Here is a 13,045-nt window from a genome sequence, read left to right as displayed (position 1 = left end):
TACTAAGTGTATACTAAAATTAACTATTAAAATAAGTTATTAGTATAAAATACATACTAAAATATAAATATACATTAAAAATAAATTAAATTACATATATATTTATACAAAAATACATTGATAATTGATTTTAATAACTGATTTTAGTGCACAAATAGTATTTTCTTTTTTTTTTTTATTATGGGTCTCGCAGGTCTTCAAAAAATTTGTCAATAGCTGAGAGGCCGAGACGAGTATTCACTTAAAAAAAAAAAAAAACCCTAACAGATGCACTCTCTCCCAAGTACCAAAGCCCCAACCATCCCCAACCTCAACTCTCAGCTCACTCTCTCCCAAGAATCCCAGATTCACTCGCTCTCGCTCACTCACCGCAGTTCCGCACGGTCACCGCCGAACACAACGGCTGCCAACGACGGAGGACGTCACTCGTCGCTTCCCTAGCCGGCTCCTCTGCCTCGTCCCCACGCCGCCAGTGTCTGCTCGCCTCTGCCTTCTCCATCTGTGTCGTCCCCGCCGCCTTGGCTCCGGCGTGCCTCGCCTGTCTCTGCCTCCGCCTCCGCCTCGTGCCTCATCTGCCTCTGCTTCCTCCATCGTCATCGTGTTGGCTCCTCTTCGAAGCTCTGCTCTCTCTCCGGTGGCCTGCTCTGCAACCGCGAACACTGCAACGGCCCCAAGTTGGAAAACCGTCCCTGACTTTGTTTCTGACTTTCGGCTTCTGCAGCGTAGTGTAGGTGAGTGTTTTTTTTTTAAAGTTATTCTTATTGATTTTTTATTTGCTGTTTGATTTATTGATGCTAATTGTATTTGTATGTAAAACTGATTCATTTAATTTGTAATAGGTTTAGATGAATAGTATTTGTATGTAAAACTAATTAATTTAATTTGTTGTTCTATTTGTTCTTTTTCCTTTTGAGGCTTGAATACTAAAGTTGGAGAGAGATGATAGAGCAGAAGATATTTTCATTGACACTATAAAATTTGTCTCCTAGCTTGATAATCAAATGATGAAGATTCAATAAAAGGGTCTTTCTCCCGGTGTTGTGTAGCACTTTTTAATTTCCTCAGTGGATTAATCACTTCGCAATAGTTTGATTTGGAGGTCAGTGGTAATAAATAAGAGTTTTTTTTTTCAAAAAGAGAGAAAATGGGAAGGTTTACAATTAGAGGACTTGTACTGTGAAGTATTAACTTTGGAGGATTTTTGGTAAAGGAATTGGACTGATAGAAAGCTAGAATCTGGGAGGACATGAGGGTGTTTCGGTTTACATTAATCTGTAGCCTTTAGTCTTTTGCTATGTGCTTATCTGTTAGTTTTAGTTTGTTGTTTATGTTTTAAGGACTGTTTTCTGTTTGTATCTTATTTCTGTGCTTCTGACCGGGTGTGTTTGTGCCTGGATTTGTTGATTTTGTACAACGCCCACCCTCTTCTATGGGTTTCTTTGTGAGTGGGTTCAAGTACCGAAAAAAAAGTGTCAACATGGAATTTAAATTTCAGTTGAAGTTTTTTTCTTATATTTGTCATGTTTTTAATTCAGGAAGGGTCTTCTATATTCTGTTCTTTGGCCCTTTTGTTTTCCTTTGCATGTTTAGAACAAAGATGCTAAAAGGTGCAAAAAACAGTGACTGTAAAGATACATTGTGCACATAAAAACATAATCACAAGTCACAACCACACACTTAGGCTTTTCTAGAGGATTGTTCATGTTCACAAAAACAAAAAAAAATTAGAATGCTACTATGTTAGTCTATTTTTCAATGGAATATATTTCCTTGAAAAACAAAGAAGTCATAATCTCAGCCTTTGCATTATAACTTTAAATTTTCAGGGTGTTTTCTTTATTAATCTCTGGACAATTGATTATTTAAGTGAGACCGGGTCAGCGAGTTCAATCGGTGACCCACCGGTTGAACCAGTGACACAATAGTTTGACCAGTTCGATTACTTGTTTGGTTTTGATAACTATGACTAGGACGATTCTTTTCTTTTCTATTTTTAAAAAGCAAAAAATTCAGTTAGCATGAACCCTATCCCTCCCCGGTCTTTGCTATCCACTTCTTTTCCCTGTTCCTCTTCTCCTTCTGCCGCCACCGCTTCACTTTGCCGTTGCGTCCCATCTTCCGCCAGTGTTGTCCCTTCACTGGTTCATATTCTTTCTTTGCTTCTGTTTGTTTTTTATTTTATTTCTTTCCCACTTTGTTAGTTCCTTCTTTAATTTTTTTTGCTTCTCTAATAATTTTCTCTCCTTCACTGCGAATTTTTTCCTGCTGTCGACCCTCCCATCAAATGTTTCTGTGATTTTTTTGCTCCTGTTGCTTCTGTAGTTCTGCACTTCTGTTAATTTAATTTGTTGTTCCAGCTGTTGCTATGTTATTGCTTATGACATTCTTGATTTGGTATCTTAATTCATTGTTGTTGCTGTTATGTTATGAGTATACTGATTTCATATGGTTGATGCTGCTGTGTTAATGATTTAGTTATCAATCTCTTTTCATTTATACCCTCAACCAATTTGGTGCTGCTTACTGCTTAGCTATTTAGGTCATTTACTGTTGTTTCCCTTAACCACTTGGCACAGTTTTCATTTGCATTTGATCCTTCACTTCCTCTTCTCTCAACTTCAAGGCTGGCGGTGATTAGTGGTGGGTTTGCAACAACACCAGTGCCCACACATCTCAGATTATTGATTCTCCCCGCTGTCCGAATTATTCAGTTACTGTTGTTGTTTCATCAACTCTGTCGCTGCAAATCTCACTGCAGTTTTGTTGTTGGTGTTGCAAGCTCCGTTTCTTTTTTATCATATCAATATCATAGTTGTTGGTAAATATTTGTTGCTGTTTTTTCCTTTATATATTTTCAGAGGTACTGCTGAAATTTTTTTAAGATAAAATGGTGTGTTTTATTCTTTTTTGTGTGAAATTTAGTTTTAAATATAATATTATTATAGTATAATATATATCATAAATCCCTGCGTATAAATTTTGTTATCTCATACATGTACCATACCATACTAGTATCCATGCAACATAGCACATTGCCACTTAGAAACGGAACAAATTCAAAGCTTCTGAACTTATTAATCTTCATGCTTAACTAACTCTTGGAAGTGTGTGTGCAGGTCCGAGTGAATAAACAAAATGAATAAAGGAGGACCAGTAGGTGGAGGAGGGTTGGGGGTTGGTGGAAGTGGGCCTACTGCAGCGGCTGCTGCAGCTGCTGCTCAGAAGCAGAAGACATTGCTGCAGAGGGTGGAAGGTGACATTGCCAATATTGTGGACAATTTCAGCCACCTTGTCAATGTTGCCAGGGTATTTTTTAATTCCATGCTGCATTTTTATATGGCATTTGATTGTCATTGTCAGTGTATAATTACATATCATATCATTTGTATTTATGTTGAAGTTGATTTTGTGTAACTGTCATTTTAATTGCGAATTTTCATATGAAAAACAAGATGAAATCTGATACCATAATTCATGTTAAGATAGGGAATCTTGCTTTCCACAATTCTGGTCTATGTAAATTGATTCCACAATTCTGGTCTATGTAAATTGATTACATTCTAAGTACCATTTTGGCACAATATTTTGCTACCATTTTAATAAATGATGTTATCCAAGTATTTTTTGTATTTGAATCTTCTAGATTGATATTTTTGTTGTACATTCACATGGAACTAAAGAAGAACATTTTTCACCTTATGGTGAATGATATCTGATTAATCTGAAACATATTTTGTGATTTGTGTGTTTAGTTTTAAGCCAAAGCTAAAGATGATCATTGAGCACTTTGTGTATTTCATCCCCATTTGATTGAGAGTCGTATTTCGCATTGCATTTTAACACCAAACAGCAATCCTCTATTTGGAACTTCTGTAATTTCATGTCATGCCAATGTTTACGTGCACAATGTTTACTTGTTCACTTCAAAAAGCTTGCATTCTTGCAGGTTAATGATCCACCTGTTAGAAATTCACAAGAATCTTTTATGATGGAGATGCGTGCTGCTAGGATGGTAAGAATGCAGTTCTAATGATTCTTTTGCCTTTATGCAAGCATGCCTGCAAAGACTACATGTCTATTAACTATTATCATTTTAGGTTTTAGAGATCAAAGTTGTGCGGCTTACCATGCAAAGTACCACTCATCATCATTATCTTAACTGATTTTGGAGTGACTAATGGATTTGTTTGGGTATACTGGAAATTTCATTCTGCAATTTGTCTGATATAAATAGAACATAATTTAATAAATGCTTGCATATAGAGTTGATTTATAATTTGTGTGCTTTTGGCATGCTTAGCATGGTCAATTTGAGAAGCTTTTGCTGGATTCTGAAGGTTATTAAGATCTTTTCTCGGATTTTTATTTCCCATCTATATTGGTCAATATTGCAGGTTCAGGCAGCTGATTCGTTACTTAAGTTGGTCTCGGAGCTGAAGCAAACAGCTATCTTTTCAGGGTTTGCTTCTCTTAATGACCATGTAGAACAAAGAAGGGTTGAATTTAACGAACTCGGGGAGAAAACTGATCGTTTGTTGTCTAGAATTGGAGAAGAAGCTGCTGCAAGTCTTAAGGAACTTGAAACTCATTATTCTTCTTCTGCGCAGAAGAATATTTAAAACCTTAAACCATAGTGTTTATATATATATATATATATATATATATATATATATATATACAATGCTTTGCACCTGACACTTTGATGAAAACTCTTTGACTGTATATAATTGATTCTTTTTTTTTAGCCCGGTTCTAAGTTCTGAATATGGATGAATGTAAATTAGGACTAGGAATTATATAAGCTAGATATTCCATTACTGAGAAAGTTGGAAGGAATATAGCCTAGCACATTTTAAGTGCAACGGATTCTATGGATGGTTTAAATGTAGCTTGAAATTACGAGTAAGAGCAATGCTTATTTGTTTGTTTTTTACGGTATTATTTGTTGATTATGTTATAGGACTTTATCTTTTTTATTTTGAGTAAACTATAATTTCTGGTCTTTTAAAAATTATGAATAAAATACATACTTTTTAATTAGTGATAAGTGGTTATTGAATCTTCTTCGAATTCTTTTACAATATTTAGCTAATTATTTAAAAGGTATATAGCAAAGATTGAGGCAAATTTTATGCTTTTTATCATATTTGGTAGCTTTGCAATGTATCTTTGCAGATGACAGAGGAGGTTTTTGATTTTTCAAATGGTTTGGCTTGTTAAGCATTCTCATTTAAAGTTAGAGTCAAAATGTGTGTATTGTTAATGAATTTGTAATTTTTTTTTTTTTAAAGATGTGTCATGTTGCTTTTATGGTAAATATACTGCTTTTAAGTTTTAAGGCAGTCTTGTTTATTCAATTTAGCTTCTCCCTTCTCGCATTATATTCTTTAATATTTAGTTTTTTTTTTCCAAGTTCAGAAAACAATTAGGGGTTTATTGGTTTGAAAAAATTTTTTATTTTTGTTTTTTTTAAAATAATTTTTATTTTTAATTTTTTATATTTTAGAAAATGCGATTGATTTGTGAAAAGAAAATCCATTTCCAAACGTTGAAAATAATAAAAATATATTTGGTCGGTCTATTTTCAAAATATATTTTAATATTTTAGAATTTAAAATTATATTTGTATTTAATTATAATTTTAATTATTTAATTTTTATTAAGTTAACAATTAACTTTTCATATAATATCAAATATGTAATAAATTAATATATTAAAATAATTAGCTACATTCATAGTAACAATAGATTATTTAACAAAAAAATAATAAAAAATTACGTATAGTACAACATACAGTAGAAATTTGTCTTTGCCGGACATGGTAGTTTGACATTTGCTTTAAAATTTGAAACCTTGCTTTTAAACACAAACACCTTTCAATAATATTTCTTAATGAGGAGTGTCGATAATTAAACAATTCATTTTTAGTTAGTGGTTGTCCTCTCATTGGAGTGGATCCTTTCGATTTTTTCTCTCAATTGTTTAGAAAAGTGTAATCTTTTACCATTTAATATTTTTTTTTACATATTTTCTTTTGGTTTCATTTAAAAAATCTAAGATGAAAAATAATAATTTACCAAATAATTAAAAAAAAAAAATGAGAGGAATCATTCTCATCCGTTTACCAAAACCTTTCTTCCATAAAAAGTATTTTGTTTTGAAACAGAAAATCAAGCAGATACATATGTGCCATTAATGGCACCAATACAGTCTTCATAAGAGAATGTATTAAAATTACTAATAGCTCAATAATAACAATAAACATTAAATAGCTATGAGAATATAAAAAAAAATTATCTTCAAATAAAGAAAGTACTTATAGTTATGTAAAATATGTGGATAAGTGGTCCCTGAATTTCGAGGTCGAATAATCTATGTATCCAATTTGCATGCTGCTCTTAAAACTTTTCTAAACCAGTACTTGCAGTATGACACAAATGTTGAAAGCATCCTGCGACGACTCTATGACGCAAATTGTGGCACACAATTATCAAAAACATTGCAACTCCCTTCTATAACCCATTACATAAATCTGTAAATTCTCTAAAGCTTTTGCAAAAATTTAAGAACACTTTTTTTTCCATTGAAAAATTTTCGTAACATCTAACTGGATAGCCAACTAAAAATTCAACCGTATACATTCTCCTTGTTAAAGCAGAAGTTCTATAAGGTACTCTGCCAATTTTTTTTTTCGTAGTCAACTATTATTCTAAGCATAATAATGTCTCCGATTTCTTGTTCAAGTTCATTTGCATCTTCATCATTCTCAATATGAATTATGATCTGATCCACACAATGTAACACTTTATCACACAGAACTTTATGCTTAGGTCGTAAATCAAAGATAGTGAGGTATTACGACCTCTAAACGAAAAAAATACATACATGTATATATATGAGGAATAGTTTAACTAGGAATCTTGAAAGAAAGTATACGCAAAAGTAAATAGAAATTGCGTGACTTTCGAAAACGTTGAGGTAGAAAGTTTGATATAGAAAGCCAAAGAGACATATATAAAAGGATATAGAATTCCAAACGAGATACATAACATGCTCTAGTCTCGACCTGCGAAGTAAAGGCCTGCTAATATATATATATATATATCCCAAAATGTTAACAACCACAAGCATAAATCCTGTTTCTCTAAAATCAACCTCTAAGAGGGATATATAAGTTAATATACAAAAGTGGAGAATATATATAAACTAAGTACAAAATACAACTCCCAAAATGAATCTTCGCTTCCAAGAAAGCAATCCAGCACGCTTAGCGAGGTACATCATGTCCTGTATCTAAAAAACAGAAGTTTTCGAAACGGGTGTGAGAACCCTTCCGATTTCCAGCAAGGTAAAAGTTCCAAATAGAGACGATATAAAATCACATGAACCCAGCAGGCAATCGTAACCTCCAACAAACAGGATCCAAGCCTAGGATCAAACTAATCCGAAAACAGGTAAACATACTACGTACTTAAGCTCTCTCCAATACTTCTCTCTGCCTGTCTCTTTTCAGATCCCTCAATTTTTCCTCATCTTGTCTCTTTTCAGTTCGATACCACAGAATTTCGGCATCAAATATAATAAAGCAAACACAAGTAATAAGATGCAAACACAAGCAAGAATAGTTATATGATATAATGCAATTAAGAATTAAACAGAGATATACAAGTAGGCAAACCAAAACAATGCACACTCAGACAATTTCATGTAAATGCATATGATGCATGCCTGTCCTACTGACTATGAGCTCATGTGTCAGTTATATTGTAAAAATCTGACACATCCGATAGCTAACTCGGACATTGTCTCTTTGTCGTGCATATAACTAATTAAGCGCATTATGAGATATAGTACCCGATCATACTCTTACGGGATATAGTGTCTGAGCATACTCTTACGGCCAGAAGGAGCCACGAAACAAGAGGGAGTTTACCAACCAACCTTGTTTTGGCATAAGTCAGCTCAGTGCAAGCAGGATCATACGACCGTCCTTGCCACGTCCTTGCCAAGAGTAAAGAGCAGTCAAAATGCAAGCGGAATAAACAACAACCCTTGCCAGAATACCAGTCGAGTCAAATATGCAAGCAAGAGTTAACCCCGGCCCTTGCCAGTACAGTAAAATCAGACCACCATCAACTTTATCATTCATGTCTTAAATTAATTTGGTATTCAACAAGTTCATTGACCACAAGTTTCCATTGTCTTATCATTCACTTAGTTTTCTCAATTCTGTATCACACTCAAACATATCAGTTTAATCTGTTCAATACACTCTCACTCGTTCCAAAGCCTGAGAACTTGTTAGGGGACCTTAAATAGGGGTTACAGAGGTGAAAAAGCAGGTTGGATAGGCAAAAACAGTTGAAAACAATATTTTTTGAAAAACAGGATAATCCTGCGTACGGATGCCTTATGTGTACGCATGAACCCCCTTTCTGTGTGTACGCGTGAAACACCCACGAAAAAGATGCAATTCAGAAAGGCATGTTGTGCGTACACATGACTTGGTTTCTGTGTATACGCATGGTATGCGCATAAAACTCGCACTAAACTCTTCCAGTTTTGTAACACTCCTCATGCGTACGCATGACCTCAATTTTTTGCAACTTCTGCAGAATTCAGTTTTTAACCGCAAACTTCAAACACTCATAACTTTTTCATTAAAAATGATTTTCTGCCCGTTCTTCAAAAGTCATAAAATACTCAGACCCAATTTTCTTTTAAAATAAGTTTCATAAGATTTAAGGGTCCGAGAACCAAGTTATGACCCGTCGAAATTGGTCAAAATTTCACTTTTACCAATTTCATACCTTAACTCAAACTCACAAGTTCTCTATCCAATTCAAACCAAATCATACCAAAATCATTCCTAAACATTCTCAACATGCATTCACTCATTCTCAACCATACCCCTCTAACCATTTATCATCTAACAATTCAATTTATGATTCATCAATCAATCCAACACTTCTTCAAGTAATAACCAAATATCTCATTACTCAAATCAACAATTTCATACACACCTCATGGGGGGACTTCTCACCCCATTCACGGCCTCCGACCCAATATTTATACAAATTGACATAATAAGTAACACAATCAACCATCTCGTTCAAATTAACATATATCATTTAATTCACAACTCACACTAACACATAGCGCATCATCAACATACAACATTTAATTCAATCCTATCCTAAGGTAATTAACCTAGGCATTTACATAACTTTACACAATGCCTACCCAAAACTTAAATATGTACCTTAATGACGGTTATTTTTCCCAAACCTGGCTTTCCTCCAGCAAGTCCAACGTCCACCAAAGCCTCACCACTTTGATTTTGCAACCTAACTCTGCACCAATTCCACCAAAACCAATTCCAAACAAGCCAATTAAACCATATTACCCAATCAATATAACTAATTTATCATTCATACTTAGGATTTTTCATTCAAAATTATGGGCAACTAAGAGATTGAGCTTTCTTATCTTGTACCTCTCAATCTTGGGTCAAAACTCTGCTTGAGATTGTGCTTGAGCTTTCCCTAAAGCACCAAAATCACAATTCTCTCAAAAACTTATCCCAAGAAAGCAAAATTGGAAATAATAGGAAACTGGGCAAGAAGTTTAGAATTTCTTACCACAAGGCTTAGATAGAATTGAAGAGGATTTCGAGACAACCACATGGCCATAAATAGCTTGTCAATCGAAGCTTCGGATTGTAAGTTATAGTGATTTGTTTGGGTGTGTGAATAGTGCACTAGGGCACTCTTCTCTTCTCTTCTCTCTTTCACTTCAGCTACTTTCCTTCACTAATGGAAAGGGTGATGAGCGGATAATTTATACGCTTTTTGGCATTGTTTTTAGGTAGTTTTTAGTATGATTTAGTTAGTTTTTACTATGTTTTTATTAGTTTTTAGGCAAAATTTACATTTCTGGACTTTACTATAAGTTTGTATGTTTTTCTGTGATTTCAGGTATTTTCTGGCTGAAATTGAGGGACCTTAGCAAAAATCTGATTCAGAGGCTGAAAAAGGATTGCAGATGCTGTTGGATTCTGACCTTTCTGCACTCGAAATAGATTTTCTGGAGCTACAAAAATCCAATTGGCGCGCTCTCAATTGCGTTAGAAAGTAGACATCCGGTCTTTTCAGAAATATATAATAGTTTATACTTTGCCCGAGTTTTGATGATGCAAACTGGCGTTCAAACACCAACTTCCTGCCCTATTCTGAAGTTAAACGCCAGAAACAGGTTACAAACCAGAGTTAAACACCACAAACAGGATACAACCTGGCGTTTAACTCCAAGAGAAGCCTCTACACGTGTAAAGCTCAATGTTCAGCCCAAACACACACCAAGCGGGCCCCAGAAGTGGATTTTTGCACTATATGCACTTAGTTACTTATTTTCTGTAACCCTAGCTACTAGTTTAGTATAAAAACAACTTTTAGAGACTTACTATGTACCTCATGACATTTTTACACTTCACATTGCATTTCTGATGGCATGAGTCTCTAAACCCCATGGTTTGGGGTGAGGAGCTCTACTGTGTTTCGATGAATTAATGCAATTACTACTGCTCTTCATTCAATCACGTTTGTTTCTATTCTAAGATATTCACTTGCACTTCACCTTAATGAATGTGATGATCCATGACACTCATCATCATTCTCACCTATGAACGCGTGCCTGACAACCACCTCCATTCTATCTGCATTAGCTTGAGTGTGTATCTCTTAGCCTCCTGGTTCATGATCAGAGTCTTCGTGGTATAGGCTAGAATTATTGGCAGCCATTCCTGAGATCCGGAGAGTCTAAACCTTGTCTGTGGTATTCCGAGTAGGATCTGGGAAGGGATGACTGTGACGAGCTTCAAACTCACGAGTGTTGGGCGTAGTGACAGACGCAAAAGAATCAACGGATTCTATTCCAACATGAGTGAGAACCGACAGATGATTAGCCATGCGGTGACAGCGCATTTGGACCATTTTCACTGAGAGGATGGATGGTAGCCATTGACAACAGTGATCCACCAACATACAGCTTGCCATGGAAGGAGACATGCGTGCGTGAAGAAGAAGACAGTAGGAAAGCAGAGATTCAGAAGACAGAGGATCTCCAAAACCTCAATCTGTTCTCCATTACTGCATAACAAGTATTATTTATTTCATGTTAATTACTTCTCATAAACTCAACCATTTTTATTATTAATTTCCTGACTAAGAATTGCAAAATAACCATAGCTTGCTTCAAGCCAACAATCTCCGTGTGATCGACCCTTACTCACGTAAAGTATTACTTGGATGACCCAGTGCAGTTGCTGGTTAGTGGTACGAGTTGTGAAAAGTGTGATTTACAATTCGTGCACCAAGTTTTTGCCGCCGTTGCCGGGGATTGTTCGAGTTTGGACAACTGACGGTTTATTTTGTTGCTTAGATTAGGAAAAATTTATTTTTTTAGTTTAGAGTCACTAAAATTGTGTCTTCTATTATTGTTTTTGGTTGAAACTTTTTTTTAAATCCTTATTTTCCTTTTCAAATTTTTTCGAAAATTTTTATAAACTAATAATTGAGTTTTTCTGTTTGAGTTTAGTTTCATATTTTAAGTTTGGTGTCAATTGCATGATTTTATTTTTCTTTCAATTTTTTTATTTTTTGAATTATTAGTGCTCAGAATATAAAAAAATTTAAGTTTAGTGTCCTTTATGTTTCTGTTTTCTTAAAAATTTTTCAAAAGTTGTTCTTAGCGTTCATCGTGATATTCAAAGTTTTCCTGTTTGTTTCCTTTATTTTGATCTAAAAATTTAAGTTTGGTGTCATTTTTACTGTTTTTCTCTTTCTTCATTAAATTCAAAAATATATTTTCTCTTTATTTTAATTAATTTTCGAAATCTCATTTAAAAATTCATATTTCTATTTTAAAATTTTTATTTTCTTTTTCCTGTTTTAGTTTTAAAATTTCAAAATTCAAAATCTTTTTCAAAAAATCATATCTAAAGTTTTTCAAATCTTCTTAATTAAGTAATTAATTTGGTTTTCAAATTTATTTTTCCTTTTTCTGTTACTTTTCGAAGGCTATATTTTAATTTCTAATTACTTTATTTTATTTTATTTTATATTTTTTATTCATTCGGTTTTTTTTAAATAAAACAAAAATAAAAATATATTTTATTTGCAATTCATATCAATTCCCTTTTCTCCACCATGGACTTAAGTGGAAATGAACAGTCCAGAAGGACTCTGGGGTCATATGCTAACCCCATTACTGCTGCATACGAGAGTAGTATATGTATACTGATGAGCGGATAATTTATACGCTTTTTGGCATTGTTTTTAGTATGTTTTTAGTAGAATCTAGTTACTTTTAGGGATGTTTTCATTAGTTTTTATGTTAAATTCACATTTCTGGACTTTACTATGAGTTTGTGTATTTTTCTGTGATTTCAGGTATTTTCTGGCTGAAATTGAGGGACTTGAGCAAAAATCAGATTCAGAGGTTGAAGAAGGACTGCTGATGCTGTTGGATTCTGACCTCCCTGCACTCAAAATGAATTTTCTGGAGCTACAAAAATCAAAATGGCGCGCTTCCAATTGCGTTGGAAAGTAGACATCCAGGGCTTTACAGCAATATATAATAGTCCATACTTTGCCCAAGTTTAGATGACGCAAACTGGCGTTCAATGCCAGCTCTCTGCCCAATTCTGGCGTCCAGCGCCAGAAACAAGTTGCAAAGTGGAGTTCAACGCCCAAAATGGCACAAAAGCTGGCGTTCAACTCCAAGAATGACCTCTCCACGTGTAGACTTCAAGCTCAGCCCAAGCACACACCAAGTGGGCCCCGGAAGTAGATTTATGCATCAATTACTTACTTCTGTAAACCCTAGTAGCTAGTTTATTATAAATAGGACTTTTTACTATTGTATTAGACATCTTTTGATCATTTTTAGATCTCTAGACCTCCATGGGAGGCTGGCCACTCGGCCATGCTTACCCTATATTCACTTATGTATTTTTCAAACGGTAGAGTTTCTACACTCCATAGAT

General features: G+C 34.4%; 1 protein-coding gene across 1 annotated transcript; it reads left to right on the top strand.

Annotated features, from left to right (window-relative positions):
* Window positions 1-228: 228 nt before the first annotated feature.
* Window positions 229-4,936, top strand: LOC107614047 (mediator of RNA polymerase II transcription subunit 22a). Its single transcript, XM_088495964.1, has 4 exons — window positions 229-731; window positions 3,117-3,306; window positions 3,947-4,012; window positions 4,395-4,936. The coding sequence occupies exons 2-4, from the start codon at window positions 3,136-3,138 to the stop codon at window positions 4,617-4,619; spliced, it is 462 nt and encodes a 153-aa protein (XP_088352090.1). The 5' UTR covers window positions 229-731; window positions 3,117-3,135; the 3' UTR covers window positions 4,620-4,936.
* Window positions 4,937-13,045: the final 8,109 nt, after the last annotated feature.

This window comes from Arachis ipaensis, chromosome B8 (genome assembly GCF_059453495.1).
Source record: "Arachis ipaensis isolate K30076 ecotype BB chromosome B8, ASM5945349v1, whole genome shotgun sequence".
Classification (NCBI taxonomy): Eukaryota; Viridiplantae; Streptophyta; class Magnoliopsida; order Fabales; family Fabaceae; genus Arachis; species Arachis ipaensis.
The sequence above is the reverse complement of the archived record's forward strand: the minus strand, read 5'-3'. Positions and strand labels throughout refer to the sequence as shown.